The 27,299-nt window shown below is 45.0% G+C and overlaps 2 protein-coding genes across 2 annotated transcripts; both read right to left on the bottom strand.

Annotated features, from left to right (window-relative positions):
• Positions 1–18,603: 18,603 nt before the first annotated feature.
• LOC125521225 (cinnamoyl-CoA reductase 1-like) lies at positions 18,604–21,034 on the bottom strand. The gene is made up of 6 exons (XM_048686287.1): positions 20,622–21,034; positions 20,368–20,537; positions 20,110–20,295; positions 19,519–19,681; positions 19,215–19,407; positions 18,604–19,108 (listed from the first exon to the last, which is right to left on the bottom strand). The coding sequence occupies exons 1-6, from the start codon at positions 20,752–20,754 to the stop codon at positions 18,976–18,978; spliced, it is 978 nt and encodes a 325-aa protein (XP_048542244.1). The 5' UTR covers positions 20,755–21,034; the 3' UTR covers positions 18,604–18,975.
• A 3,329-nt stretch (positions 21,035–24,363) lies between these two features.
• LOC125521226 (cinnamoyl-CoA reductase 1-like) lies at positions 24,364–26,863 on the bottom strand. The gene is made up of 6 exons (XM_048686288.1): positions 26,578–26,863; positions 26,133–26,302; positions 25,802–25,987; positions 25,489–25,651; positions 25,041–25,230; positions 24,364–24,633 (listed from the first exon to the last, which is right to left on the bottom strand). Exons 1-6 carry the CDS (start codon positions 26,705–26,707, stop codon positions 24,501–24,503), a joined length of 972 nt encoding a protein of 323 aa, XP_048542245.1. The 5' UTR covers positions 26,708–26,863; the 3' UTR covers positions 24,364–24,500.
• Positions 26,864–27,299: the final 436 nt, after the last annotated feature.

The following is a 27,299-nucleotide window of genomic DNA, read 5'->3' as shown; positions in this document are numbered from 1 at the left end:
GTATTCTATAGTCTCACCTAAATAGCTTGGCGTAATCATGGTCATAGCTGTTTCCTGTGTGAAATTGTTATCCGCTCACAATTCCACACAACATACGAGCCGGAAGCATAAAGTGTAAAGCCTGGTCACCTTTGTACCCTCTTGCCAGACATGTGGCAAAGCACACATCAGGTACGGTACTCAGCATGGCATACCGTATAGAGCCTATGACAAGAGCATAGGGGACGACATTCGTCCTTCCTCTTTCTTCTGCCGTGGTCAAGCTTTGAGTCTTACTCAACTTCACACCTTACAACTCAGGTAAGAACCCCTTCTTTGACTGATCTATTTTGAACTCCTTCAAAAACATGTCAAGGTGTGCGTTCTTTGAAAGTATCATCAGGTGTCTTGATCTATTTCTATAGATCTTGATGCCCAATATGTAAGCAGCTTTATCCAGGTCTTCCTTTGAAAAACACTCTTCAAACAACCGTTTATGCTTTCCAGAAATTCTACATTATTTCGGATCTACAATATGTCATCCACATATACTTATCAGAAATGTTGTAGTGCTCCCACTCACTTTCTTGTAAATACAAGTTTCTATCAAACATTGTATAAACCTAAAAGCTTTGATCACTCTATCAAAGCATGTATTCTGACTCCGAGATGCTTGCTCTAGTCCATAGAAGGATTGCTGGAGCCAGCATACCTTTTAGCATCCTTAGTATTGAAAAAACCTTTTATTGTATCACATACAACTTTTTCTTACGAAAACTGGTAAGAAAACTTGTTTTGACATCCATCTGTTAGATTTCATAATCAAAAAATACAGCTAATGCTAACATGATTCCGACGGACTTAAGCATCGCTACGGGTGAGAAATTCTCATCGTAGTCAACTCCTTGAACTTGTGAAAAGACTCTTTCCTATAAGTCGAGCTTCATAGACGGTAACATTACCGCACACGTCCGTCTTCTTCTTAAAGATCCATTTATCTCAATGGCTTGCCGATCATCGGGCAAGTCCACCAAAGTCCATACTTTGTTCTGATACATGGAACCTATCTCGGATTTCATGGCTTTTAACCATTTGTCGGAATACGGGCCCACCATCGCTTCTCCATAGCTCATAGGTTCATTGTTGTCTAACAACATGATATTTAAGACAGGATTACCATACCACTCAGGAGTAGTACATATCCTTGTCGACCTATGAGGTTCGATAGCAACTTGATCCGAAGCTTCATGATCACTATCATCAACTTCCTCTTCAACAGACGTAGGCGCCACAGAAAGCATGTTTCTGTGTCGCATCACTCTCTGGTTGAAGTAAAGGTTCGACAACCTCATCAAGTTCTATCTTCCTCCCACTCAATTCTTTCGAGAGAAACTCCTTCTCGAGAAAGGACCTGTTCTTAGCGACAAACAATTTGCCCTCGGATCTGAGATAGAAGGTATACCCACCTGTCACCTTTGGGTATCCTATGAAGATGTGTTTGTCCGCTTTGGGTTCGAGCTTCTCCGGCTGAAGCCTTAAGCATCGCAGCCCAAAACATTAAGAAACGACAACTTTGGTTTCTTGCCAAACCAATGTTCATACGGCGTCGTCTCAACAGACTTATATGGTGTCCTATCTAAAGTGAATGCAGTTGTCTCTAATGCATAACATCAAAATAATAGCGGTAGATCGGTAAGAGACATCATAGATCGCACCATATTTCATAAGGTTCAATTACGACGTCCGGACACACCATTACCCTATGGTGTTCCAGGTGGCTTCAACTGTGAAACAATTCCACACTGTCTTAAGTGTTTGCCAAACTCATAACTCAGAAATTCTCATTGATTAGATCGTAGGAATTTGATCTTCTTGTTATGATGATTCTTAACTTCACTCTGAAATCGCTTGAACTTTTCAAACGTTTTAGACTTGTGCTTCATTAAGTAAATATACCTATATCTACTCAAATCGTCAGTGAAGATGAGAAAATAGCGATATCCACCGCACGCTTCAATTCTCATTGGATCGCACGCATCAGCATGTATGATTTCCAACAAGTCACTTGCCCGTTTCATTGTACCTAAAAACGGGGTCTTAGTCATCCTGCCCATGAGGCATGGCTCGCATGTGTCAAGCGATTCAAAATCAAGTGACTCCAAACATCCATCGACATGGAGTTTCTTCATGCATCTTACGCCAATATGACCTAAGCGGTAGTGCCACAAGAAAGTGGTACTATCATTATTAACTCTACATCTTTTGGCGTGAACATGTGTATTACCACGACCGAGATTCAATGAACCATTCACATAGGGTGCATGACCATGAAAGGTATTATTCATGTAAACAGAATAACCATTATTCTCTAATTTAAATGAATAACCGTATTGCAATGAACATGATCTAATCATATTCATGCTCAACATAGACACCTGATAACATTTATCTAGGTTCAATACTAATCCGAAGGCAGATGGAGCGTGCGATGGTGATCTCATCAACTTTGGAAACACTTCCAACACACATCGTCACCTCGCCCTTAGCCAGTCTCCGTTTAGTCCGTAGCTTTTGCTTCAAGTCACAATAATAGCAACTGAACCGGTATCCAATACCCAGGTGCTACCAGGAGTACTAGTGAGGTACACATTAATAACACGTATATACTTTGTTGAAGTTGCCAGCCTTCTTATCTACCATGCATTTGGGGTAATTCCGCTACCAGTGACCGTTCCCCTTACAATAGAAGCACTTAGTCTCGGGTTTGGGTTCAACCTTGGGTTCCTTCACTGGAGCGGCAACTGGTTTGCCATCCATGAAGTTTCCCTTCTAGCCCTTGCCCTTCTTGAAACCAGTGGTCTTGTTAAACCATCAACACTTGATGCTCCTTCTTGATTTCTACCTTTTGCGGTCTTAAGCACCGCGAACAGCTCCGGGATCAACTCCATCCCTTGCATGTCATAGTTCATCACGAAGATCTAGTAGCTTAGTGATAGTGGCTAGAGAACTCTATCAATCACTATCTTATCTGGAAGTTTAACTCCCACTGCTTTAAGTGATTGTAGCACCCAGACATTCTGAGCACATGATCACTAGCTGAGCTGTTCTCCTCCATCTTGTTGGCAAAAGAACTTGTCAGAGGTCTCACACCTCTCAACACGGGCATGAGCCTGAAATCCCAATTTCAGCTCTTGGAACATCTCATATGTTCTATGGCGTTCAAAACGTCATTGGAATCCCGATTCTAAGCCGTAAAGTATGGTGCACTAAACTATCAAGTAGTCATCAGGATGTGTCTGTCAGGTGTTCACAACATCCACAGACGACGTTGTAGGGGTTTGCACATCGAGCGGTGCATCAAAGACGTAAGCCTTCTGTGTAGCAGTGAGGACACTCCTCGGACTACGGACGTAGTCCACATCATTGCTTACAATATCTTTCAACTTAATCTTGCTCTAGGAACGTATTGAAACCGGGAGCTACAACGTGAGCTATTTATCTACAACATATTTGCAAAGACAATTTAGACTATGTTCATGATAATTGAGTTCATCTAATCAAATTATTTAATGAACTCCCACTCAGATAGACATCCCTCTAGTCATCTAAGTGAAACATGATCCGAATCGACTAGGCCATGTCCGATCATCACGTGAGACGGACTAGTCATCAACGATGGACATCTCATGTTGATCATATCTTCTATACGACTCATGTTCGACCTTTCGGTCTTCCGTGTTCCGAGGCCATGTCTGTACATGCTAGGCTCGTCAAGTCAACCTAAGTGTTTCGCATGTGTCCCGAGGCCATGTCTGTACATGCTAGGCTCGTCAACACCCTTTGTATTCGAACGTTAGAATCTATCACACCCGATCATCACGTGGTGCTTCGAAACAACGAACCTTCGCAACGGTGCACAGTTAGGGGGAACACTTTTCTTGAAATTTTAGTGATGGATCATCTTATTTAGGCTACCGTCGTTCTAAGCAAATAAGATGTAAAACATGATAAACATCACATGCAATCAAATAGTGACATGATATGGCCAATATCATTTTGCTCCTTTTGATCTCCATCTTCGGGGCTCCATGATCATCGTTCTCACCGGCATGACACCATGATCTCCATCATCGTGTCTTCTTGAAGTTGTCTCGTCATATATTACTTCTACTACTATGGCTAACGCTTTAGCAATAAAGTAAAGTAATTACATGACATTTATGTTGACACGCAGGTCATAAATAAATTAAGACAACTCCTATGGCTCCTGCCGGTTATCATACTCATCGACATGCAAGTCGTGATTCCTATTACAAGAACATGATCAATCTCATACATCACATATATCATTCATCACATCCTTTTGGCCATATCACATCACAAGGCATATGCTGCAAAAACAAGTTAGACGTCCTCTAATTGTTGTTGCAAGTTTTTACGTGGCTGCTATAGGTTTCTAGCAAGAACGTTTCTTACCTACGCGAAAACCACAACATGATATGCCAATTTCTATTTACCCTTCATAAGGACCCTTTTCATCGAATCCGATCCGACTAAAGTGGGAGAGACAGACACCCACTAGCCACCTTATGCAACTAGTGCATGTCAGTCGGTGGAACCAGTCTCACGTAAGCGTACGTGTAAGGTCGGTCCGGGCCGCTTCATCCCACGATGCCGCAGAATCAATATAGTAACGGCAAGTAAATTGACAATATCGACGCCCACAACTGCTTTGTGTTCTACTCGTGCATAGAAACTACGCATAGACCTAGCTCATGATGCCACTGTTGGGGATCGTAGCAGAAATTTAAAATTTTCTACGCATCACCAAGATCAATCTATGGAGTAATCTAGCAACGAGGGGAAGGAGAGTGCATCTACATACCCTTGTAGATCGCTAAGCGGAAGCGTTGCAAGAACGCGGATGAAAGAATCATACTCGTAGCGATTCAGATCGCGGTTGATTCCGATCTAAGCGCCGAACCATGGCGCCTCCGCGTTCAACACACGTGCAGCCCGGTGACGTCTCCTACGCCTTGATCCAGCAAGGGGAGAAGGAGAGGTTGGGGAAGACTCCGTCCAGCAGCAGCACGACGGCGTGGTGGTGGTGGAGGAGCACGGAACTCCAGCAGGGCTTCGCCAAGCACTACGAGAGACGAGGAGGGAGAGAGGTAGGGCTGCGCCAAGAGGGAGATGATCTCGTGTGTGTTGCAGCCCCCAATACCTCAAGTATATATAGGGGAAGGGGAGGGGCTGCGCCCCCATCTAGGGTTCCCTCCCTAGGGGCGGCGGCAGCCCTAAAACCCATCTAGGGTTGCGGCCAAGGGGGGAGAGAGAGGAGGCGCACCTAGGGTGGGCCTTAAGGCCCATCTGCCCTAGGGTTTGCCCCCTCCCCTCTAGGAGGCGCCTTGGGCCTTGGTGGGAGGCGCCCCAGCCCACCTAGGGGCTGGTCCCTTCCCACTATTGGCCCATGTAGGCCTCCTGGGCTGGTGTCCCCACCTGGTGGACCCCCGGACCCCTCTGGTGGTCCCGGTACACTACCGGTGATGCCCGGAACACTTCCGGTGGCCAAAACCATACTTCCTATATATTAATCTTTACCTCCGAACCATTCCGGAACTCTTCGTGACGTCCGGGATCTCATCCGGGACTCCAAACAACATTCGGTAACCGTGTACATACTTTCCCTATAACCCTAGCATCATCGAACCTTAAGTGTGTAGACCCTACGGGTTCGGGAGTCATGCAGACATGGCCGAGACAACTCTCCGGTCAATAACCAACAGCGGGATCTGGATACCCATGTTGGCTCCCACATGCTCCATGATGATCTCATCGGATGAACCACGATGTCAAGGATTCAATCAATCCCATATACAATTCCCTTTGTCTAGCGGTACGATACTTGCCCGAGATTCGATCGTCGGTATCCCCGTACCTTGTTCAATCTCGTTACCGGCAAGTCTCTTTACTTGTTCCGTAACACATCATCTCGTGATCAACTCCTTGGTCACATTGTGCACATTATGATGATGTCCTATCGAGTGGGCCCAGAGATACCTCTCCGTTTACACGGAGTGACAAATCCCAGTCTCGATTCGTGCCAACCCAACAGACACTCTCGGAGATACCTGTAGTGTACCTTTATAGCCACCCAGTTACGTTGTGACGTTTGGCACACCCAAAGCACTCCTACGGTATCCGGGAGTTGCACAGTCTCATGGTCTAAGGAAATGATACTTGACATTAGAAAAGCTTTAGCATACGAACTACACGATCTTGTGCTAGGCTTATGATTGGGTCTTGTCCATCACATCATTCTCCTAATGATGTGATCCCGTTATCAACGACATCCAATGTCCATGGTCAGGAAACTGTAACCATCTATTGATCAACGAGCTAGTCAACTAGAGGCTTACTAGGGACATGGTGTTGTCTATGTATCCACACATGTATCTGAGTTTCCTATCAATACAATTCTAGCATGTATAATAAACGATTATCATGAACAATGAAATATGATATAATAATAACAAATTTATTATTGCCTCTAGGGCATATTTCCAACAATTTTACCGCAACCTTTGATAGATCTCAAGGCCAAACTGCTTTGTCTGGCTAGGATCGGGTCCATATGACATCTTGAACATCAACACACATGATTTTAACTAGAGGCCAACGCGCGTTTCACCATGCCGTTCTTCACTCGCGGGTTTAACACTTCTGTCTCTGGAGGGTGATGGGGAACGTAGTAATTTCCAAAAAAATCCTACGCACACACAAGATCATGGTGATGCATAGCAACGAGAGGGGAGAGTGTTGTCCACGTACCCTCGTAGACCGAAAGCGGAAGCGTTAGCACAACGTGGTTGATGTAGTCGTACGTCTTCACGATCCGACTGATCAAGTACCGAACGCACGACACCTCCGAGTTCAGCACACGTTCAGCCCGATGACGTCCCTCGAACTCCGATCCAGCCGAGTGTTGAGGGAGAGTTTTGTCAGCACGAAGGCGTGGTGACGATGATGATGATGTTCTACCGACGCAGGGCTTCGCCTAAGCACCGCTACAGTATTATCGAGGTGGACTATGGTGGAGGGGGGCACCGCATACGGCTAAAAGATCAACTGATCAATTGTTGTGTCTCTAGGGTGCCCCTACCCCCGTATATAAAGGAGCAAGGGGGGTGCGGCCGGCCAGGAGAGAGGGCGCGCCAGGAGGAGTCCTACTCCCACCGGGAGTAGGACTCCTGTAAGTGCATCTAGTGCCACCCCTAGTTGGTTTTGGAGTATTGACGACAAACCTAGTTGAAGGACTAATGTGTTTGTGAGAATTGCAGGATAACACAGCTAGAAGTCCCTCATTGATTTGGTTTTCCTACCAGAGATAACCCATAAAAATGTATGAAGACATTGATGTCAAAGGTGATATATGAAGATATTCTCATTGAAGACTATGACAAGAGAAGACATCGCATGAAGCCTATGGAGCTCGAAGACTCAGATCCTTCATAGTTCCCTTTTCTTCTTTATTGAGTCATAGGAACCAGCGTACTGTTAAGTGGGGTCCAAGAGAACCAGTCAGAATGACTGAAGTGATGCTTAACCAAAACCTATGTCTTCGAGTGAAGACTATGAGAGCAAATCTTGTCCAGAGTCGGACAAGTCAGCTTTGCTTGTAGCCCAAGTAAAGTTTCCGTGTATGTTTGAAATCTGACCGTTGGAACACGTGTCAGTTCCTTAGTGACCCAGGGTCATTTCGGACAAATCAGGTCGGGTTGCCTAGTGGCTATAAATAGCCCACCCCCTACAACCATAAACGGTTGGCTGCTCAGAGTTAGAGTACGGCTTTTGTCATTTGAGAGCAACCCACCTCGAATCCTTTGAGAGAGAATTCCTTGCAAGGACAAAGCCCTAACCACCCAGAGCCAAAGAGTGTTAGGCATCACTTAAGTCTTCTTGTCTGTGTGATCTGAAGACTTATTACACTTGAGGACTGTGAATCCTCCAGCCGGTTAGGCGTCGCGTTCTGAGCATCCAAGAGACATTGTGGATCGCCGGTGAACGAAGTCTGTGAAGGTTTGGGAGTCTACCTTGAAGACTTACCAGAGTGATTGGGCGAGGTCTGTGTGACCTTAGCTCAAGGGGAATACGGTGAGGACTGGGTGTCCTGAGCTGCATGTTCAGGACTGGGTGTCCGGCACTGTGTGTCCTCAGGTTTAAATACCTAGCCGCCCTAACCCGACGTACAGTTGTCACAGCAACTGGAACTGGTCCAACAAATCATTGTCTTCAACGAGTCACTGGTTTCATCCTTACCTTCCCTTTACTTACTGTTGGTCCTTGTGAAGTCATTGTATGATTGCACTATCTTCTGTCTTCACTGAGTGACTGCTTGTTCTGATCGGCTTCATAATATCTTCCTACCTGATCCTTACTACCTAGCTGCTATTAGTCATTGTGCTTTCACTTCATTGAATACTTGACTATGGTTTGCCTAGTGTAGTCTACCTTCCGCTGCATGGTAATAGGTTTATTTCTATCGTTTGTCTTCGAAACTTCCACGTTTTGAAGAATTTCATAAATATCGCCTATTCGCCCCCCTCTAGTCGATATAACGCACTTTCAACTCTCCCCCTTTCCTAGTTGGATTAGGACTTGGGAGGGGGAAAGAGGAGGGAGAGAGGAAGGAAGGGGGGGCGCCGCCCCCTCTCCTTGTCCTATTCGGACTAGGGGGGAGGGGCGCGCGGCCCAGCCCTGGCCGCCTCTCCTCTTCTCCTTAAAGGCCCACTATGGCCCATTAACCTCCCCGGGGGTTTCGGTAACCTCCCGGTACTCCGGTAAAATCCCGATTTCACCCGAAACACTTCCGATATCCAAACATAGGGTTCCAATATATCAATCTTCATGTCTCGACCATTCCGAGACTCCTCGTCATGTCCGTGATCACATCCGGGACTCCAAACAACCTTCGGTACATGAAAACATATAAACTCATAAAATAACTGTCATCGAAACATTAAGCGTGCGGACCCTACGGGTTCGAGAACTATGTAGACATGACCGAGACACGTCTCCGGTCAATAACCAATAGCGGAACCTGGATGCTCATATTGGATCCCACATATTCTATGAAGATCTTTATCGGTCAGACTGCATAACTACATACGTTGTTCCCTTTGTCATCGGTATGTTACTTGCCCAAGATTCGATCGTCAGTATCTCAATACCTAGTTCAATCTCGTTACCGACAAGTCTCTTTACTCGTTCCGTAATACATCATTCCGCAACTAACTCATTAGTTGCAATGCTTAAGTGATGTGCATTACCGAGAGGGCCTAGAGATACCTCTCCGACAATCGGAGTGACAAATCCTAATCTCAAAATACGCCAACCCAACAAGTACCTTCGGAGACACCTGTAGAGCACCTTTATAATCACCCAGCTATGTTGGGACATTTGGTAGCACACAAAGTGTTCCTCCGGTAAACGGGAGTTGCATAATCTCATAGTCATAGGAACATGTATAAGTCATGAAGAAAGCAATAGCAACATACTAAATGACCGGGTGCTAAGCTAACGGAATGGGTCAAGTCAATCACATCATTCTCCTAATGATGTGATCTCGTTAATCAAATGACAACCCATGTAAATGGCTAGGAAACTTAACCATCTTTGATCAACGAGCTAGTCAAGTAGAGGCATACTAGTGACATACTGTTTGTCTATGAGTTCACACATGTATTATGTTTCCGGTTAATACAATTCTAGCATGAATAATAAACATTTATCATGATATAAGGAAATAAATAATAACTTTATTATTGCCTCTAGGGCATATTTCCTTCAGTCTCCCACTTGCACTAGAGTCAATAATCTAGATTACACTGTAATGATTCTAACACCCATGGAGCCTTGGTGCTGATCATGTTTTGCTCGTGGAAGAGGCTTAGTCAATGGGTCTGCAACATTCAGATCCGTATGTATCTTGCAAATTTCTATGTCTCCCACCTGGACTAAATCCCAGATGGAATTGAAGCGTCTCTTGATGTGCTTGGTTCTCTTGTGAAATCTGGATTCCTTCGCCAAGGCAATTGCACCAGTATTGTCACAAAAGATTTTCATTGGACCCGATGCACTAGGTATGACACCTAGATCGGATATGAACTCCTTCATCCAGACTCCTTCATTTGCTGCTTCCGGAGAAGCTATGTACTCTGCTTCACACGTAGATCCTGCCACGACGCATTGTTTAGAACTGCACCAACTGACAGCTCCACCGTTCAATGTAAACACGTATCCGGTTTGCGATTTAGAATCGTCCGCATCAGTGTCAAAGCTTGCATCAACGTAACCATTTACGATGAGCTCTTTGTCACCTCCATAAACGAGAAACATATTCTTAGTCCTTTTCAGGTATTTCAGGATGTTCTTGGCCGCTGTCCAGTGATATACTCCTGGATTACTTTGGTACCTCCCTGCTAGACTTATAGCAAGGCACACATAAGGTCTCGTACACAGCATTGCATACATGATAGAGCCTATGGCTGAAGCATAGGGAACATCTTTCATTTTCTCTCTATGTCATGCAGTGGTCGGGCATTGAGTCTTACTCAACTTCACACCTTGTAACACAGGCAAGAACCCTTTCTTTTCTTGATCCATTTTGAACTTCTTCAAAACTTTTTCAAGGTATGTGCTTTGTGAAAGTCCAATTAAGCGTCTTGATCTATCTCTATAGATCTTGATGCCCAATATATAAGCAGCTTCACCGAGGTCTTTCATTGAAAAACTCTTATTCAAGTATCCCTTTATGTTATCCAAAAATTCTATATCATTTCCAATCAACAATATGTCATCCACATATAATATTAGAAATGCTACAGAGCTCCCACTCACTTTCTTGTAAATACAGGCTTCTTCAAAAGTCTGTACAAAACCAAATGCTTTGATCACACTATCAAAGCGTTTATTCCAACTCCGAGAGGCTTGCACCAGTCCATAAATGGATCGCTGGAGCTTGCACACTTTGTTAGCTCCCTTTGGATCGACAAAACCTTCCGGTTGCATCATATACAACTCTTCTTCCAGAAATCCATTCAGGAATGCAGTTTTGACATCCATTTGCCAAATTTCATAATCATAAAATGCGGCAATTGCTAACATGATTCGGACAGACTTAAGCATCGCTACAGGTGAGAAGGTCTCATCATAGTCAATCCCTTGAACTTGTCGAAAACCTTTCGCAACAAGTCGAGCTTTATAGACAGTAACATTACCGCCAGCGTCAGTCTTCTTCTTGAAGATCCATTTATTCTCAATTGCTTGCCGATCATCGGGCAAGTCAACCAAAGTCCACACTTTGTTCTCATACATGGATCCCATCTCAGATTTCATGGCCTCAAGCCATTTCGCGGAATCTGGGCTCACCATCGCTTCTTCATAGTTCGTAGGTTCGTAATGGTCTAGTAACATAACTTCCAGAACAGGATTACCGTACCACTCTAGTGCGGATCTTACTCTGGTTGACCTACGAGGTTCAGCAACAACTTGATCTGAAGTTTCATGATCATCATCATTAATTTCCTCACTAATTCGTGAAGGTGTCGCAGAAACCGGTTTCTATGATGAACTACTTTCCAATAAGGGAGCAGGTACAGTTACCTCATCAAGTTCTACTTTCCTCCCACTCACTTCTTTCGAGAGAAATCCCTTCTCTAGAAAAACTCTGAATTTAGCAACAAAAGTCTTGCCTTCGGATCTGTGATAGAAGGTGTCCCCAACAGTCTCCTTTGGGTATCCTATGAAGACACATTTCTTCGATTTGGGTTCGAGCTTACCAGGTTGAAGCTTTTTCACATAAGCATCGCAGCCCCAAACTTTCAGAAACGACAACTTTGGCTTCTTGCCAAACCATAGTTCATAAGGCGTCGTCTCAACGGATTTCGATGGTGCCCTATTTAACATGAATGCGGCCGTCTCTAAAGCATAACCCCAAAACGATAGCGGTAAATCAGTAAGAGACATCATAGATCGCACCATATCTAGTAAAGTACGATTACGACGTTTGGACACACCATTACGCTGTGGTGTTCCGGGTGGCGTGAGTTGCGAAACTATTCCGCATTGTTTCAAATGAAGACCAAACATATAACTCAAATATTCTCCTCCACGATCAGATCATAGAAACTTTATTTTCTTGTTACGATGATTTTTAACTTCACTCTGGAATTCTTTGAACTTCCCAAACGTTTCAGACTTATGTTTCATTAAGTAGATATACCCATATCTGCTTAAATCATCTATGAAGGTGATAAAATAACGATATCCGCCACGAGCCTCAACATTCACCGGACCACATACATCTGTATGTATGATCTCCAACAAATCTGTTGCTCTCTCCATAGTACCGGAGAACGGCGTTTTAGTCATCTTGCCCATGAGGCATAGGGATGGCACCCGCAGGGTATGGGTACAGGTGGAGCTACCCCATACCCTTACCCGTCCGCCCTGAGTTTACCCATCACCCATACCCATACCCGTCATCCGACAGGGTATATGGATACCTGCGGGTAAAAATACCCACGTTTACAACACATCAATTGAATAGAAAATAGTTGTAAAAAGTAACATATAATCATAAATTATTAATAGCAACACATTTTAAACAACAATGTACAACAACATATTGTAACAACAACATATTCTCATAAACAAAAATACTTTCCTATAAAGTGACATATAAAAATGATAAATAAGAACACATAATCATAAATAACAACACATATGCATACACTTTAAGTTCACAAAATCATGATAAATTATAGAGATAATTTGAATACACATTAGAGCTTTTACCTAGCGTGATTAAGAGGGGAAATGAATACATTGGGATATTAACGGAAACCCACCTGTTAACATTTTAGATGGGTACATGGGTACGCGGGCATGGGTTATACGATCTCATACCCGTACCCTCTCTACCCGATGGGTATGATATTTTCCCATTTAAGTACCCATGGGTAATTTTTTGTCCCATACCCTTACCCTAATAGGGTTTTTACCCACAGGGTACACGGGTAATGGGTACCCATTGCCATCCCTAATGAGGCACGGTTCGCAAGTACCAAGTGATTCATAATCAAGTGGTTCCAAAAATCCATCAGTATGGAGTTTCTTCATGCGCTTTACACCGATATGACCTAAACGACAGTGCCATAAATAATTTGCACTATCATTATCAACTCTGCATCTTTTGGCCTCAATATTATGAATATGTGTATCACTACTATCGAGATTCAACAAAAATAGACCACTCTTCAAGGGTGCATGACCATAAAAGACATTACTCATATAAATAGAACAACCATTATTCTCTGATTTAAATGAATAATTGTCTCACGTCAAACAAGATCCAGATATAATGTTCATGCTCAACGCTGGCACCAAATAACAATTATTTAGGTCTAATACTAATCCTGAAGGTTGATGTAGAGGTAGGGTGCCGACTGCGATCACATCGACTTTGGAACCATTTCTCACGCGCATCGTCACCTCGTCCTTAGCCAATCTTCGCTTAATCCGTAGCCCTTGTTTCAAGTTGCAAATATTAGCAAGAGAACCAGTATCAAATACCCAGGTGCTACTACGAGCATTAGTAAGGTACACATCAATAACATGTATATCACATATATCTTTGTTCACCTTGCCATCCTTCTTATCCGCCAAATACTTGGGGCAATTCCGCTTCCAGTGACCAGTCTACTTGCAGTAGAAGCACTCAGTCTCAGGCTTAGGTCCAGACTTGGGTTTCTTCTCCTGAGCAGCAACTTGCTTGCTGTTCTTCTTGAAGTTCTCCTTGTTCTTCCCTTTGCCCTTTTTCTTGAAACTGGTGGTCTTATTGACCATCAACACTTGATGCTCCTTCTTGATTTCTACCTCCGCAACCTTTAGCATTGCGAAGAGCTCGGGAATTGTCTTATCCATCCCTTGCATATTATAGTTCATCACGAAGCTCTTGTAGCTTGGTGGCAGTGATTGGAGAATTCTGTCAATGACGCTATCATCCAGAAGATTAACTCCCAGTTGAATCAAGTGATTGCAGTACCCAGACATCTTGAGTATATGCTCACTGACAGAACTATTCTCCTCCATCTTACAGCTGTAGAACTTATTGGAGACTTCATATCTCTCAATCTGGGCATTCTTTTGAAATATCAACTCCAACTCCTGGAACATCTCATATGCTCCATGGCGTTCAAAACGTCATTGAAGTCACGGTTCTAAGCCGTGAAGCATGACACACTGAACTATCGAGTAATCATCAACACGTGACTGCCAGGCATTCACAATGTCTGCAGTTGCTGGTGTAGGTGGTACACCTAGCGGTGCTTCCAGGACATAACTTTTCTGTGCAGCAATGAGGATAATCCTCAAGTTACGGACCCAGTCTGTGTAATTGCTACCATCATCTTTCAACTTTGCTTTCTCAAGGAACGCATTAAAATTCAACGGAACAACATCACGGGCCATCTATCTACAATCAACATAGACAAGCAAGATACTATCAGGTACTAAGTTCATGATAAATTTAAGTTCAATTAATCATATTACTTAAGAAATCCCACTTAGATAGACATCCCTCTAATCCTCTAAGTGATCACGTGATCCATATTAACTAAACCATGTCCGATCATCACGTGAGATGGAGTAGTTTCAACGGTGAACATCACTATGTTGATCATATCTACTATATGATTCACGCTCGACCTTTCAGTCTCCGTGTTCCAAGGCCATATCTGTTATATGCTAGGCTCGTCAAGTTTAACCTGAGTATTCCGCGTGTGCAACTGTTTTGCACCTGTTCTATTTGAATGTAGAGCCTATCACACCCGATCATCACGTGGTGTCTCAGCACGAAGAACTTTCACAATGGTGCATACTCAGGGAGAACACTTATACTTTGATAATTTAGTGAGGGATCATCTTATAATGCTACCGTCAATCAAAGCAAGATAAGATGCATAAAAGATAAACATTACATGCAATCAATATAAGTGATATGGTATGGCCATCATCATCTTGTGCTTGTGATCTCCATCTTCGAAGCACCTGTCATGATCACCATCGTCACCGGCGCGACACCTTGATCTCCATCGTAGTATCGTTATCGTCTCGCCAATCTTATGCTTCTACGACTAACGCTACCGCTTAGTGATAAAGTAAAGCATTACAGGGCGATTGCATTGCATACAATAAAGCGACAACCATATGGCTCCTGCCAGTTGCCGATAACTCGGTTACAAAACATGATCATCTCATACAATAAAATTTAGCATCATGTCTTGACCATATCACATCACAACATGCCCTGCAAAAACAAGGTAGACGTCCTCTACTTTGTTTGTTGCAAATTTTACGTGGCTGCTACGGGCTTAGCAAGAACCGTTCTTACCTACGCATCAAAACCACAACGATAGTTTGTCAAGTTGGTGCTGTTTTAACCTTTGCAAGGACCGGGCGTAGCCACACTCGGTTCAACTAAAGTTGGAGAAACTGACACCCGCCAGCCACCTGTGTGCAAAGCACATCGGTAGAACCAGTCTCGCGTAAATGTACGCGTAATGTCGGTCCGGGCCGCTTCATCCAACAATACCGCCGAACCAAAGTATGACATGTTGGTAAGCAGTATGACTTATATCGCCCACAACTCACTTGTGTTCTACTCGTGCATATGACATCTATGCATAAAACCTGGCTCGGATGCCATTGTTGGGGAACGTAGTAATTTCAAAAAAATTCCTACGCACACGCAAGATCATGGTGATGCATAGCAATGAGAGGGGAGAGTGTTGTCCACGTACCCTCGTAGACCAAAAGCGGAAGCGTTAGCACAACGCGGTTGATGTAATCATACGTCTTCACGATCCGACCGATCAAGTACCGAACGCACGACACCTCCGAGTTCAGCACACGTTCAGCCCGATGACGTCCCTCGAACTCCGATCCAGCCGAGTATTAAGGGAGAGTTTTGTCAGCACGACGGCGTGGTGATGATGATGATGTTCTACCGACGTAGGGCTTCGCATAAGCACCGCTACAGTATTATCGAGGTGGACTATGATGGAGGGGGGCACCGCACACGGCTAAAAGATCAACTGATCAATTGTTGTGTCTCTAGGGTGCCCCCTGCCCCCGTATATAAAGGAGCAAGGGGGGTGCGGCCGGCCAGGAGAAGGGCGCGCCAGGAGGAGTCCTACTCCGGGAGTCCCTTTCCTAGTTGGATTAGGACTTGGGAGGGGGAAAGAGGAGGGAGAGAGGAAGGAAGGGGGGGCGCCACCCCCCTCTCCTTGTCCTATTCGGACTAGGGGGAGGGGCACGCGGCCCAGCCCTGGCCGCCTCTCCTCTTCTCCGTAAAGGCCCACTAAGGCCCATTAACCTCCCGGGGGGTTCCGGTAACCTCCCGGTACTCCGGTAAAATCCTAATTTCACCCGGAACACTTTCGATATCCAAACATAGGCTTCCAATATATCAATCTTCATGTCTCGACCATTTCGAGACAACTCATCATGTCTGTGATCACATCCGGGACTCCGAACAACCTTCGGTACATCAAAACATATAAACTCATAATATAACTGTCATCGAAACGTTAAGCGTGCGGACCCTACGGGTTCGAGAACTATGTAGACATGACCGAGACACGTCTCCGGTCAATAACCAATAGCGGAACCTGGATGCTCATATTGGCTCCCACATATTCTACGAAGATCTTTATCGGTCAGACCGCATAACTACATACGTTGTTCCCTTTGTCATCGGTATGTTACTTGCCCGAGATTCGATCGTCGGTATCTCAATACCTAGTTCAATCTCGTTACCAGCAAGTCTCTTTACTCGTTCCATAATACATCATTCCGCAACTAACTCATTAGTTGCAATGCTTGCAAGGCTTAAGTGATGTGCATTACCGAGAGGGCCCAGAGATACCTCTCCGACAATCGGAGTGACAAATCCTAATCTCAAAATACGCCAACCCAACAAGTACCTTCGGAGACACCTGTAGAGCACCTTTATAATCACCCAGTTACGTTGTGACATTTGGTAGCACACAAAGTGTTCCTCCGGTAAACGGGAGTTGCATAATCTCATAGTCATAGGAACATGTATAAGTCATGAAGAAAGCAATAGCAACATACTAAACGATCGGGTGCTAAGCTAACAGGATGGGTGAAGTCAATCACATCATTCTCCTAATGATGTGATCCCGTTAATCAAATGACAACACATATCAGTGGCTAGGAAACTTAATCATCTTTGATCAACGAGCTAGTCAAGTAGAGGCATACTAGTGACATACTGTTTGTCTATGTATTCACACATGTATTATGTTTCCGGTTAATACAATTTTAGCATGAATAATAAACATTTATCATGATATGATGAAATAAATAATATCTTTATTATTGCCTCTAGGGCATATTTCCTTCACAGGGTTATTACAATTGGTTGTTTTGTCATGATTTTTATCTACATTAGCTTGAGTTTTAATTATATTTGAGTAGTATTATCTTACGTTGTATATCATCTTGGTCTACTGATGGAGATGATATTTATTCTGAGAGGAGAGGGAAGTTGGTAGGTGTGTGGTTCTATAGTGCTTATAAGTTTTGTCCTCGGTGTCAGTTTTTTTTTTTGAGAAGCTAGCCTCGGTGTCCGGTGGTGGTGGTTGGCTGAGCCCCTTGGGAGTTCTTATTCCACATTGAAACCATGGAATTACAATTATAACGCTCACATGGGGAGGCCCATAAAGCTCTTTCTCACTCAGCACCGTGCTCCCTCGCTCGCTTAGTTGTTTTTGTGCTCACTCCACTACTAGTTCCGAAAAAGACGTACAATATTCTTTATTCGAAGAAGTTTATTTAATCAAAAGAAGTTCAAGTATTTTTTAGAAAAACAATTGGATTTTAAAATATGTTGCTAATTTAAAACATGAATTTCAAAAAAAATGTATGCAGATTTATTTATTTTTGTGGATTTCAAACAATGTTTGCACATTTAAAAAGGTTCAAAAATTAAAAATGTTCATAGGGTTTAAAAATACTAGTGAATTATGTTCATAAATTTGGAAAATGTTTATGAATTTCAAAAAATCTTGATATTTTTTTAAATGTGACGCCTTTTAATAAATATTCATGAGTGAACATGTGAAAAAAATAAAATGAACCAATAAAAAGAGAAAAAAGAAATAAAAATAAAAATAAAAAGCAGGAAAATATATCAAAATAACATTATTAAAACCGGTGAAAGCACAGGGAAAAAAGTATAACAAAAATCAAGCAATACCTTCTCAAAACCGCCTGGCCCAACGACACACACCGTTTCAGGATAGACCTATAGCGTCCCCACAACTCTCGATGCACCAGGCGGCGAGCTTATAATATTTTAATAGAAGATTCTCAGTTTTTGAGTAATACAAGTAGCTGATTCTTTAGCTGCCTTTGGTGCTACCCTAGAGCTTGCTTCCTCAACTGTATGGGAGGATGGTGTCCCGGACTTTGCTTGTGGTCTGGTTACCAGCGATTTAGCTGGTTGTTTTGGCTAATGAAATAGAAGTTTTCCAATTTAAAAAAGAAGAATATTTTCCCGCAAAAAAGAAACACCCTACAATTTTCAGGGTACAGTTTGATCATGGCACAAATCAGCTAACCAGCTGCCATGAATTGAAACTAGCAATACACTTCAGGCCTTGTACAATGGAAGATGCTTAGGAGAGGTGCTTAAAGAAATAAATCAGAATTTTTTTAAACACCTGTGCTTATTTGTACAGGACAGACGCTTAACTAAGCGTCTCTCCTATAGAAATAGGCGTCGATGCTTCAGAAAAATTCAATTTATTTTTCTAAGCATCTTCCATTGTATAAGGCCTCACACTCACTCCTTTTGCACATACACCATGGCCAAATTCAGTTTGTTTGACAGTCGCATTGCCAAGCTCAGTTTAGGATTCCTGCAGCCATGTAGGACTCAACGCTGTCCTTAAGCATCTCCTCCAGCGTCCTGAACTTCCACCCCAGCCTCCGCAGCTTCTCGGAGCTGAACACCTTCTGATCTCCCACCTGAACGTACCTGCCAAAATCATCGTCACCGCCGTCAAAATCACGAGCTTACTGTCAGTTTGCACACAATCACTGCACATACGTGGCGTAAGGCGAGCGTAAGTGTGGCGTCTTACTTCTTTGGGTAGTTCAGGTTCGGATACATGCTCCTGACGATGGAAACCGTTTCAGAGACCTTCCTGGCATGCGCACTGCAGATGTAGCGGCCGGCCGCCTCCGGGCTCTCGTACGCCAGTACAAGGGCGTCGGCGACGTCCCTGACGTCCACCATGTTCCTCACCTTGTCCTCCATGGCGTCCGCGCCTTCGCCTGCATTCGTAGATCAAGATCAAACCAACCGTATGTTAGCAAGAACTGCATCTGTATTTACATATCTGAATCTGAATGCGAAAAGATCAAAGGGCGCAAAATGGAGCTTACATTTCAAGTAGTTGATGAGGAACAAGCTGCTGGCGTTCACCGTGGGCTGCAGCAGAGGGCCGAACACCAGCGAGGGACACACGGTCACCACGCTTAGCCCGGTCTTCTCTGCGTAGGAGAGTGCCTCGCGCTCGGCTAGTGTCTTGGACAGACAGTACCAGTTCTGGCATAAGCCATCGTGTCAGTCCAGCAGTACTAGTAGCTACTCCCTCCATTCCTCCATTTCACAATGTAGTGCGTCCGTATTTCTCAAGATTCAAGTTTGATCGTAAATTTAATCAACAAGACTGACTGTGATGGGAGCAAAAATTATATCACTGAATTCGTATTTACCGCAATTGGTCTCATTGATTAAATTTATGGTTAAATTTGAATCTCGGAAAGCGTGGACACACTATATTGTGAAATGGATGAAGCAGGATCCGGATGAAAACGGCTTTTTGAACAAACTGGATGAAAACAACAGTGACTGGCAGATTGGTGCAAGCTTTCTCATGAAAATCAGTTTGGAAAACAACTAGTACTACAGCTTAATTTACTCCTGAGTGGTCAGAGCGAGAGAGAGAGAGAGAAAATAGACCGAGTCGTCACCTCAGTTGTTCTGCAGTACTCCTCATTGGACCAGCAGTGTTCGTCCAGGACGGGGCCCTCGGGGAGCTTGGGGTTGATGAAGACCGCGCCGACCGACGATACCACGACGACGCGGCGGACGCCGGCCTCGCGGCAGGCCCTGAGCACGTTCAGCGTGCCGGCCACCGCCGGTGCAAGCAGCTCCACCTGCGCCGCGCAACCAATTAATTACCGTCGCCTATGCTCACGCTTGTGTGCTACAGCTAGGCTGTTAATTACCTCGGGGTTCGTCGATTTGGCGGCGGGACAGGGGCTTGCGATGTGGAAGACGCCGGCACAGCCGGCCACGGCGGACGCCACGCTCGAGTAGTCCAGCACGTCGGCCTTGAACAGCCGCAGCCGCTCGCCGGCGCCGGCCAGCGCCCTCAGGTGATCATTCTTGGGGTCGCCTGCAGACGGGGAACTTCGCATCTTAAAGCTTTCGCCTAGACCTGCGAGAGATAGGAGGATGGATCATCTCAAGAAAATCTTACTGGGATCACGGACGGTGCCATGCACCGCGTAGTCTCCTCTGGATAGGAGGCGCCGGACGAGCCACGAGGCGATGAAGCCTCCCGCGCCCGTCACGCACACGGCCGCCGCTTTCCCCGCGCCGGCCGCCTCCATGTCCCTCCTCCTGTCTGTGCTGTGACCCGAAACTGAAAGAGACCACTGGTAACTGAGGCAAATCCTCGATAATATATCTCCAGCAGGGTGAAGCGGGGCTGTCCCAATAACAGTGTCTGGATTACGATGAGGTGCCGCGGATCCCAAATTCCCAGTACACTCGCCCCCCAAATAAAATCCCAATTTATTTTAATTTGAAAGTTTACCAATTTTTAGTGTCCTCCCCCTGCCATCATCCCTCAGCACCTCCCACCCCTCTCAGGGCAACTCCCGCGTCGCCTAATTGTCTCCTGACCGCTCACACAGTTTTGGACACGTCTAGGGAGCGGTGGCTGCTCCTAGTGGTCCGGAGTGGCCTACCTATTTAAAAAGTTTTTGTTTCATATGATTTAAAAAAAAATTAATGTATTATTTTTCGTGTGAACCAAAAGTGCTAAAAAATACATTACTATTATGATGTCTGCATGCATCTAGCTCACGTTGTCTTTTGTGTAATAATTTTGGGTTTTAAAATTTTTAAAAAGCTATATCTTTCAAACTGTGTGTCGGAATTTAGATCCGTTTTCATCGTTGGAACCTCGCGACGTGCTCTTCGAAACTACATCCCGCATAGATATATTTCAACGAATTTTTTGTGTGCAACTAAGTCCCTTGTTTTGTACAACTGCATAGCAGTCGGTGTGTAACTACCTGATAGTGGATGTGCAACTTTTCACCTACCTTGTGGAAGTGTAGTTTATGGCACATCTACCCCCAAACTACCTCCTCCTAGTGAGATGTTCAAATTCGTGTTTGCCAAGACCAACTGCCTAGTAGTTCATGTGCAACTTTCCCCTTGCTTCATGATTGTGCTTTCACTGTTTGCTACATCAGCCAACTGTCTAGCAGTGGAAGTGCAACTTCGGATACCATCACCTCCAACTGTTTACCAATGATGTGCAACTATCCCTCATACCTCATGGATGTGTAATTTCCTTACTAGCACCCGAAACCACCCATCTAGTGGGATGTGCAACTTTAGCGCCCCGTTTATATGCAACTTTTACTACCCTCGTGAATATGTAACTTTTCACTACCCTCATGAATGTGAAATTTTCACCATCCAACTATCTCTGCTTGTGAGATGTGCAACTTTATATGTTGCTCCGGCCAACTGCCTAGCAGACTTTGTGCAACTCCATTTGTTGCCCCCGCCAACTGAAACTACAAATCCACAAGTAGGGAGGGGAAGGAGTTGCACATTTAATAATAGGAAGTTGGCTCGAACAACAGACTAAATTGCACATATCACTGGTAGGGAAGGTGGGGCAGGGTGTGTCAACTATAAAAAAACCTACACATCCACGAGTAGGGACAAGGGTTGCACATTGACTACTACATAGTTGGTCAGGACAGTAGACTAGTTGCACATCAAATTTTCATGGTTGCTAGGTTGTAACCTCATGTGAAATTAGATCATGCAGCTCCAAAAACTAATTTTGAAAAAAATGCACCATGTAGTACTAAAGTTGCACAGTGCAATATTGAAGTTGCACAATATAGCGTCAAAGTTGGCATCAGAAAAATTTCGTCAAAATATACCCATGCGGGATCTAGTTTCAAAGATCTCGTCGCGAAGAATCCAACGGTGAAGACGGGTCTGGATTCCGACGCGCGGTTTGAAAGATATGACTTTTTAAAAATTTGAAAAACCGAAGTAATTGCACGTGAAGCTGTTGCTTTCAAATAGAACTAACCAGTGTGAACACATTTAATACTAATAACGACATGCATTAGTAGACAAAAAACAACTCATGCATGGCTGTGAAGCCTGGCCGCTTGTTTCCTCCAAAAAGTGCGCGTGCACTTTAAAGAATCTGGGGACAGTTTTAGCCACGAAATTGTTTGTATTACCCCGGCGTTTAAAACCCCCCAAACTCGGGGGGGGGGGGCGGCTATGCCTGGCTCGCTGTTAGTTGATTCGGTTGTCCCCATTTATTTTCTCTTTGTCCACTTGACCCGTTGTCAGTCATAATCCACAATCTAGATTTGACAAACACGGTTGGATGGTTGGGCTGTTCACGGACACGTCATTTGGTGATCCGCGTTGGAATTTTCCTCACCCGGCCTCTCCATCGTCTATGGCGAGGTGGGTGTGGCAGGGTCTTGTCCCACAGCGAGCTCGCGACAAGGAGTTGGGGGTGCCCAATCTCAATTTGGGACGTGGGAGTCGGTGTAGTCACAATCAGGGTTGGCACAGGGGGGGGGGGAGGGGGCGACCTTGGGACCTGACAGGGAGGAGCTCAGCGGCAGCTCCATGCGAGCAGCGGGGTTTTGAGTTGAGAGTTGGCGAGGTGTGGCGGTTGCATCTGCCGGGAAGGAACGATTGGCCTTGGCCCCAACCGGGAGAGAATATCAGGGGAGTTGCACCCCCTCCCCCCTATTTAGAGGGAGTTGGGGTGATTTTTTGTGATCACGAAATTTGAGGATGAGAAAGGAGAACTAGACATGCCCAAAGTAGTCTCAACTTCCCACAGTGGAAGGTTTTATATGTGTGTATGGGGGGGGGGGGCTGAAGATGGTCTTAGAGCATGAGCAACATTGGCCAACGTTCAATGCAACCCAGGGTGGTGCTAAATATTTTGAGAGTGTGGTGCTAAGGCGAAAGTCGCTAAAATTGAGGCACCAATTATTCCAAGTGAGAGCTGATCCCAAGTGTCTTAGCTAGATGACCCTCTCACTACTATAGATTGGTATACTACTGACCCCTCATCATTGACTGGTCTCTGGCCACATGTCAGTGATAAGGGTCAACATTGACTGACACGAAATGTGCATCATTCATGACTATTTAAAATAAGTCATCATTGACCGGCCAATTGGCGGACAACTCAACGCTGATAGCGATTACAGGGGCATTGATGACTTGTCACTGGTCAGATATGATCCGGTCATTCCACATTGGGAGGTCACTGATGACATGTCATCACTGACCGATCAATCTTTGTGACCGGTCACTTGATTCATATCACTTTAAGAATTTTCATACCCATTCCATAACACGTAACACAAGCTAACCAACCACTTCCAAGTCCCCTGCCCCAACAGCCCCACCCATCGCCTCCCTTTGAGTCGATTTGCTGGGGCGAGGGACAAAGGTGGTGGCGGCGCTGCAACAGCGGCTGGTGGCGGAGATGCCACAGTGTGCCCCCGTGCTGCAACCACGGGGTGGTCGGGAGCTACAATGGCGACCTCGGGCACGACAATGGCGACTTGTGGCGAGCAATCGAGGGCAAGCCTGGGTCACAAGGACGGCCGACGAGCGCATGTTGTGCCGCCGTGCGGGAAGCCAGCGAGTGCGGATGAGGATGAGCGGTTGCGCTGGGTTCTATCCTCTTTTTTTTTTTGCTTTTTTTGTGAGACGAACGAATGATCGTACCGGTTTAGAAGTGGCGTATCGTGTGGTAGTGCAGAGACCGGCCCAAATTTTTGGGCCGGCGTGCCGGCGCCTATCACTCGCCTAAGAAAAAATGGGCAATATGTTCCTGCTTTAACAGGTTCAGTAATCACACAATATATGCAGGCAGTCACTCATAGAAGCACAGAACACTGCGCGAGACCTCAGAAATAAAAACACACATAATATTCCAATGTTTCTTTTATTTCACATGATTCCCTTGATGATCGTGTCACCAACTTATTTTGTTTCACTGCTTACATGAACCAGAAGGAGTTTGCAAGCATTATTACTTTCCCTAGTTGGATGTTCAGTTCAGGATGCCAGATGCTTTGTAGGATTCGACGCTGTCTCCGAGGGTCTTCTCTACAGGCCTGAAGGTCCACCCTAGCTTCTGAAGTTTCTCTGAACTCATAACGTTACCTTTTTCCACCTCCGTAAAGCTGCAAACCAATTCGAAGAGAGCAAATTGCGCCCAAGTTAAGTATGGAAAAGCATTTGTCAGAAGGGAGAAAAAACAGTAGGATATTTCCGTATCGTAAGCATTTTATGATATCGTGACAACATTTTCTGTTAAAAGTTTTTACATTTCATATCGTAAAATGCATGCTAAATTGTATGTGCAGTTGGTATTACACTTTGAAAAACTATGCTTTATTCGATTTGACAAATGACAACAATCCCCATTCCAGTGCTTTCCAGGTGATGCTGAATTGCTGATACTTGCTTATCTCAGGAAAAGATAACTAGACTTATATTTATCCTTCCTTTTCAGGGGGTGCCATCTAGCTTGTGAGGATTGAAATAGTAGTAAGATGAAACAAATTTGCCTGCTGAGAAAGGCGCTTACTTTTTGGGATAAGTGTATGTTGGATATAAGGTCTTCAGAATGCTTATGACATCAGAGACTTTTATTCGTACTGGACTGCAGATGTACCGTCCAGATGCCGCTGGATTTTCATATGCCAGAAGAAGAGCATCGGCGACATCACGAACGTCCACTAGATTCCAGAATCTATTTTCTACAGTCTCATGTTCTCCTGCAAAAGAGAGGTATTTCAGTTTTATAGAAACAAAACTATATACAAGCCCAAACTAGTTTGGTCTTTTGAACAACTTTGATTTTAAAAGTACAAAGGTCCATTGTGCTATGCTTGGTTCAGTTAGAAACAAGCAACAGAGGGCAGACATCATTTTCTGATGCCCAAGTTTAATAAACAGAGCAATATTGACTCATTTGTGTACTGTTTCATATAAGGGCATGTAAAACAAACGAACCCGAAGATAAACACACTCACCTTTGAGATATTTAAGGAGAATTTTACTGCTCGCATTCACTGTAGGCTGCATCAAGGGGCCAAGTACCAAGGATGGTAAAATGGCTACAACATCCAGCCCAGTTTTTGCTGCATAAGCAAAAGCCTCACGCTCTGCGCGTGTTTTGGAAAGCAAATACCAATCCTGCCAGGACGACAACAAAGATAACTTATTTCATAGGGGTCATCCATAGCAAGGAATTACAACAAGAGACCAGGAATGGTTTGTGCAGTTAGCTGAAGAAGATCATATCGTTAGCACACAAAGGTTTACGAAATGCAAAGGCTTACTTACCTCACCCTTTCTGCAGAGATCCTCGTCTGACCAGCTGTCTTCAGTAAATACTTTGCCCTTAGGCCAGTCAGGATTGTTGAACACAGCAGCACATGAAGACACTATGACAACTCGCTTAACTTTTGCCTCGTGGCAAGCCTTCAGCACATTCAGTGTGCCTGTTACAGCAGGGGCTATAACTTCTTCCTACAAACGAGTAACAGATTGTTAGAATACACACTTGTTAAAATTTGCACATCTCACTCACACGTTATGCCCTGAATTCAGTATGTCTCCTATGAATAAGAAATGGTCCCTTAAACTGTGAAACACGTGCTCTTGAGAATATCACCTCGGGATTGGTTGATCTGCCAGAAGGGACAGGGCTGGCAACATGGAAGACGCCCTCACAGCCAGCAACCGCCGACGCAATGCTGCCGTAGTCCATCAGGTCGGCGCTGAGCAGCTGCACCCTCTCCCCGGCACCTTCTAGCGCCTTGAGATGAGCATTCTTAGCATCACCTGCAGCATGTGGGCACGCACAGAACACAGCACCACCATCACAACCCTTGCAATTTTTCAGAAATTCAAGAACTACAATACGTCGGAGGTCAGCATCTTCATGTCAACATTGGGTTCTCATTTTTCAGCAACTACTACATTACATTCTATTGACCAATCCCTACATACTCGTGCGTAAGCATAGATCTCCGATGGCACAGCCCAGATGAAAAAGAATCTTCGGGAGTTGGTGGGAAGGGCCGTCGGATCGAAGCGAGGAGGTCGAGGGCTCTTACCGGGATCGCGCACGGTGCCGCGGACGGTGTAATGGGGCTTGGAGAGGAGGAGCTTGACGAGCCACGAGGCGACGAAGCCCCCTGCGCCGGTCACGCACACAACGCTCCTCTCCACCGCCGCCGCCTCCATGCTCCTCTCTCCCTCTCTGTCTCTGTCCGTCTTATGCTCTAGTACTGCTCACACTGCGCGGCGGACGGTGGTCGTGGTAAGTGTGTTTTGTAGTGCGCGTGAGGAGGAGCTTGCTGCGTCACGCGCGCCACGCACACTGTCTTGCCACGCGTTGCGCTGCGTTGGGAAACGAATCAACGATTCCCCCGACCGCTCCTACTGTTCTCGGAAAGACTTCGATTTCATAATGCTCGTTCCATCTCATCGCTGTCTCCGTCTATAACAAGTAACGATGCGTTGTTGGTGGAGGAAAACAATGGACAGACCTAGCGCACACAGGCCAGGATTACCAGTAGAGTATTACTCCCTAATAAACTAATATAAAAACCAAGAAGAACAAAACATCCACTGGCTGGTGAAGAAGAGGGGGGCATGAGGCCAACTCCACCGCGTGACCCCATTCTGTCTGGCCCCGTTCGTTTGGGGTAAAAGAGACAAAACGGTCGGCCCAGCGCGCGACGGACCGGACCCATCTGGTCCGTTTTGTATCAGGATCGACCCATTTCGAGCGCAAACATGCGTCGGGTTTGGGTCGCGGCGGACATGAAACGGA

The sequence above is a fragment of the Triticum urartu genome, chromosome 7 (assembly GCF_003073215.2).
Source record: "Triticum urartu cultivar G1812 chromosome 7, Tu2.1, whole genome shotgun sequence".
Lineage (NCBI taxonomy): Eukaryota > Viridiplantae > Streptophyta > Magnoliopsida > Poales > Poaceae > Triticum > Triticum urartu.
Note: the sequence above shows the minus strand (reverse complement) of the source record. Positions and strands in the feature narration are given on the sequence as shown.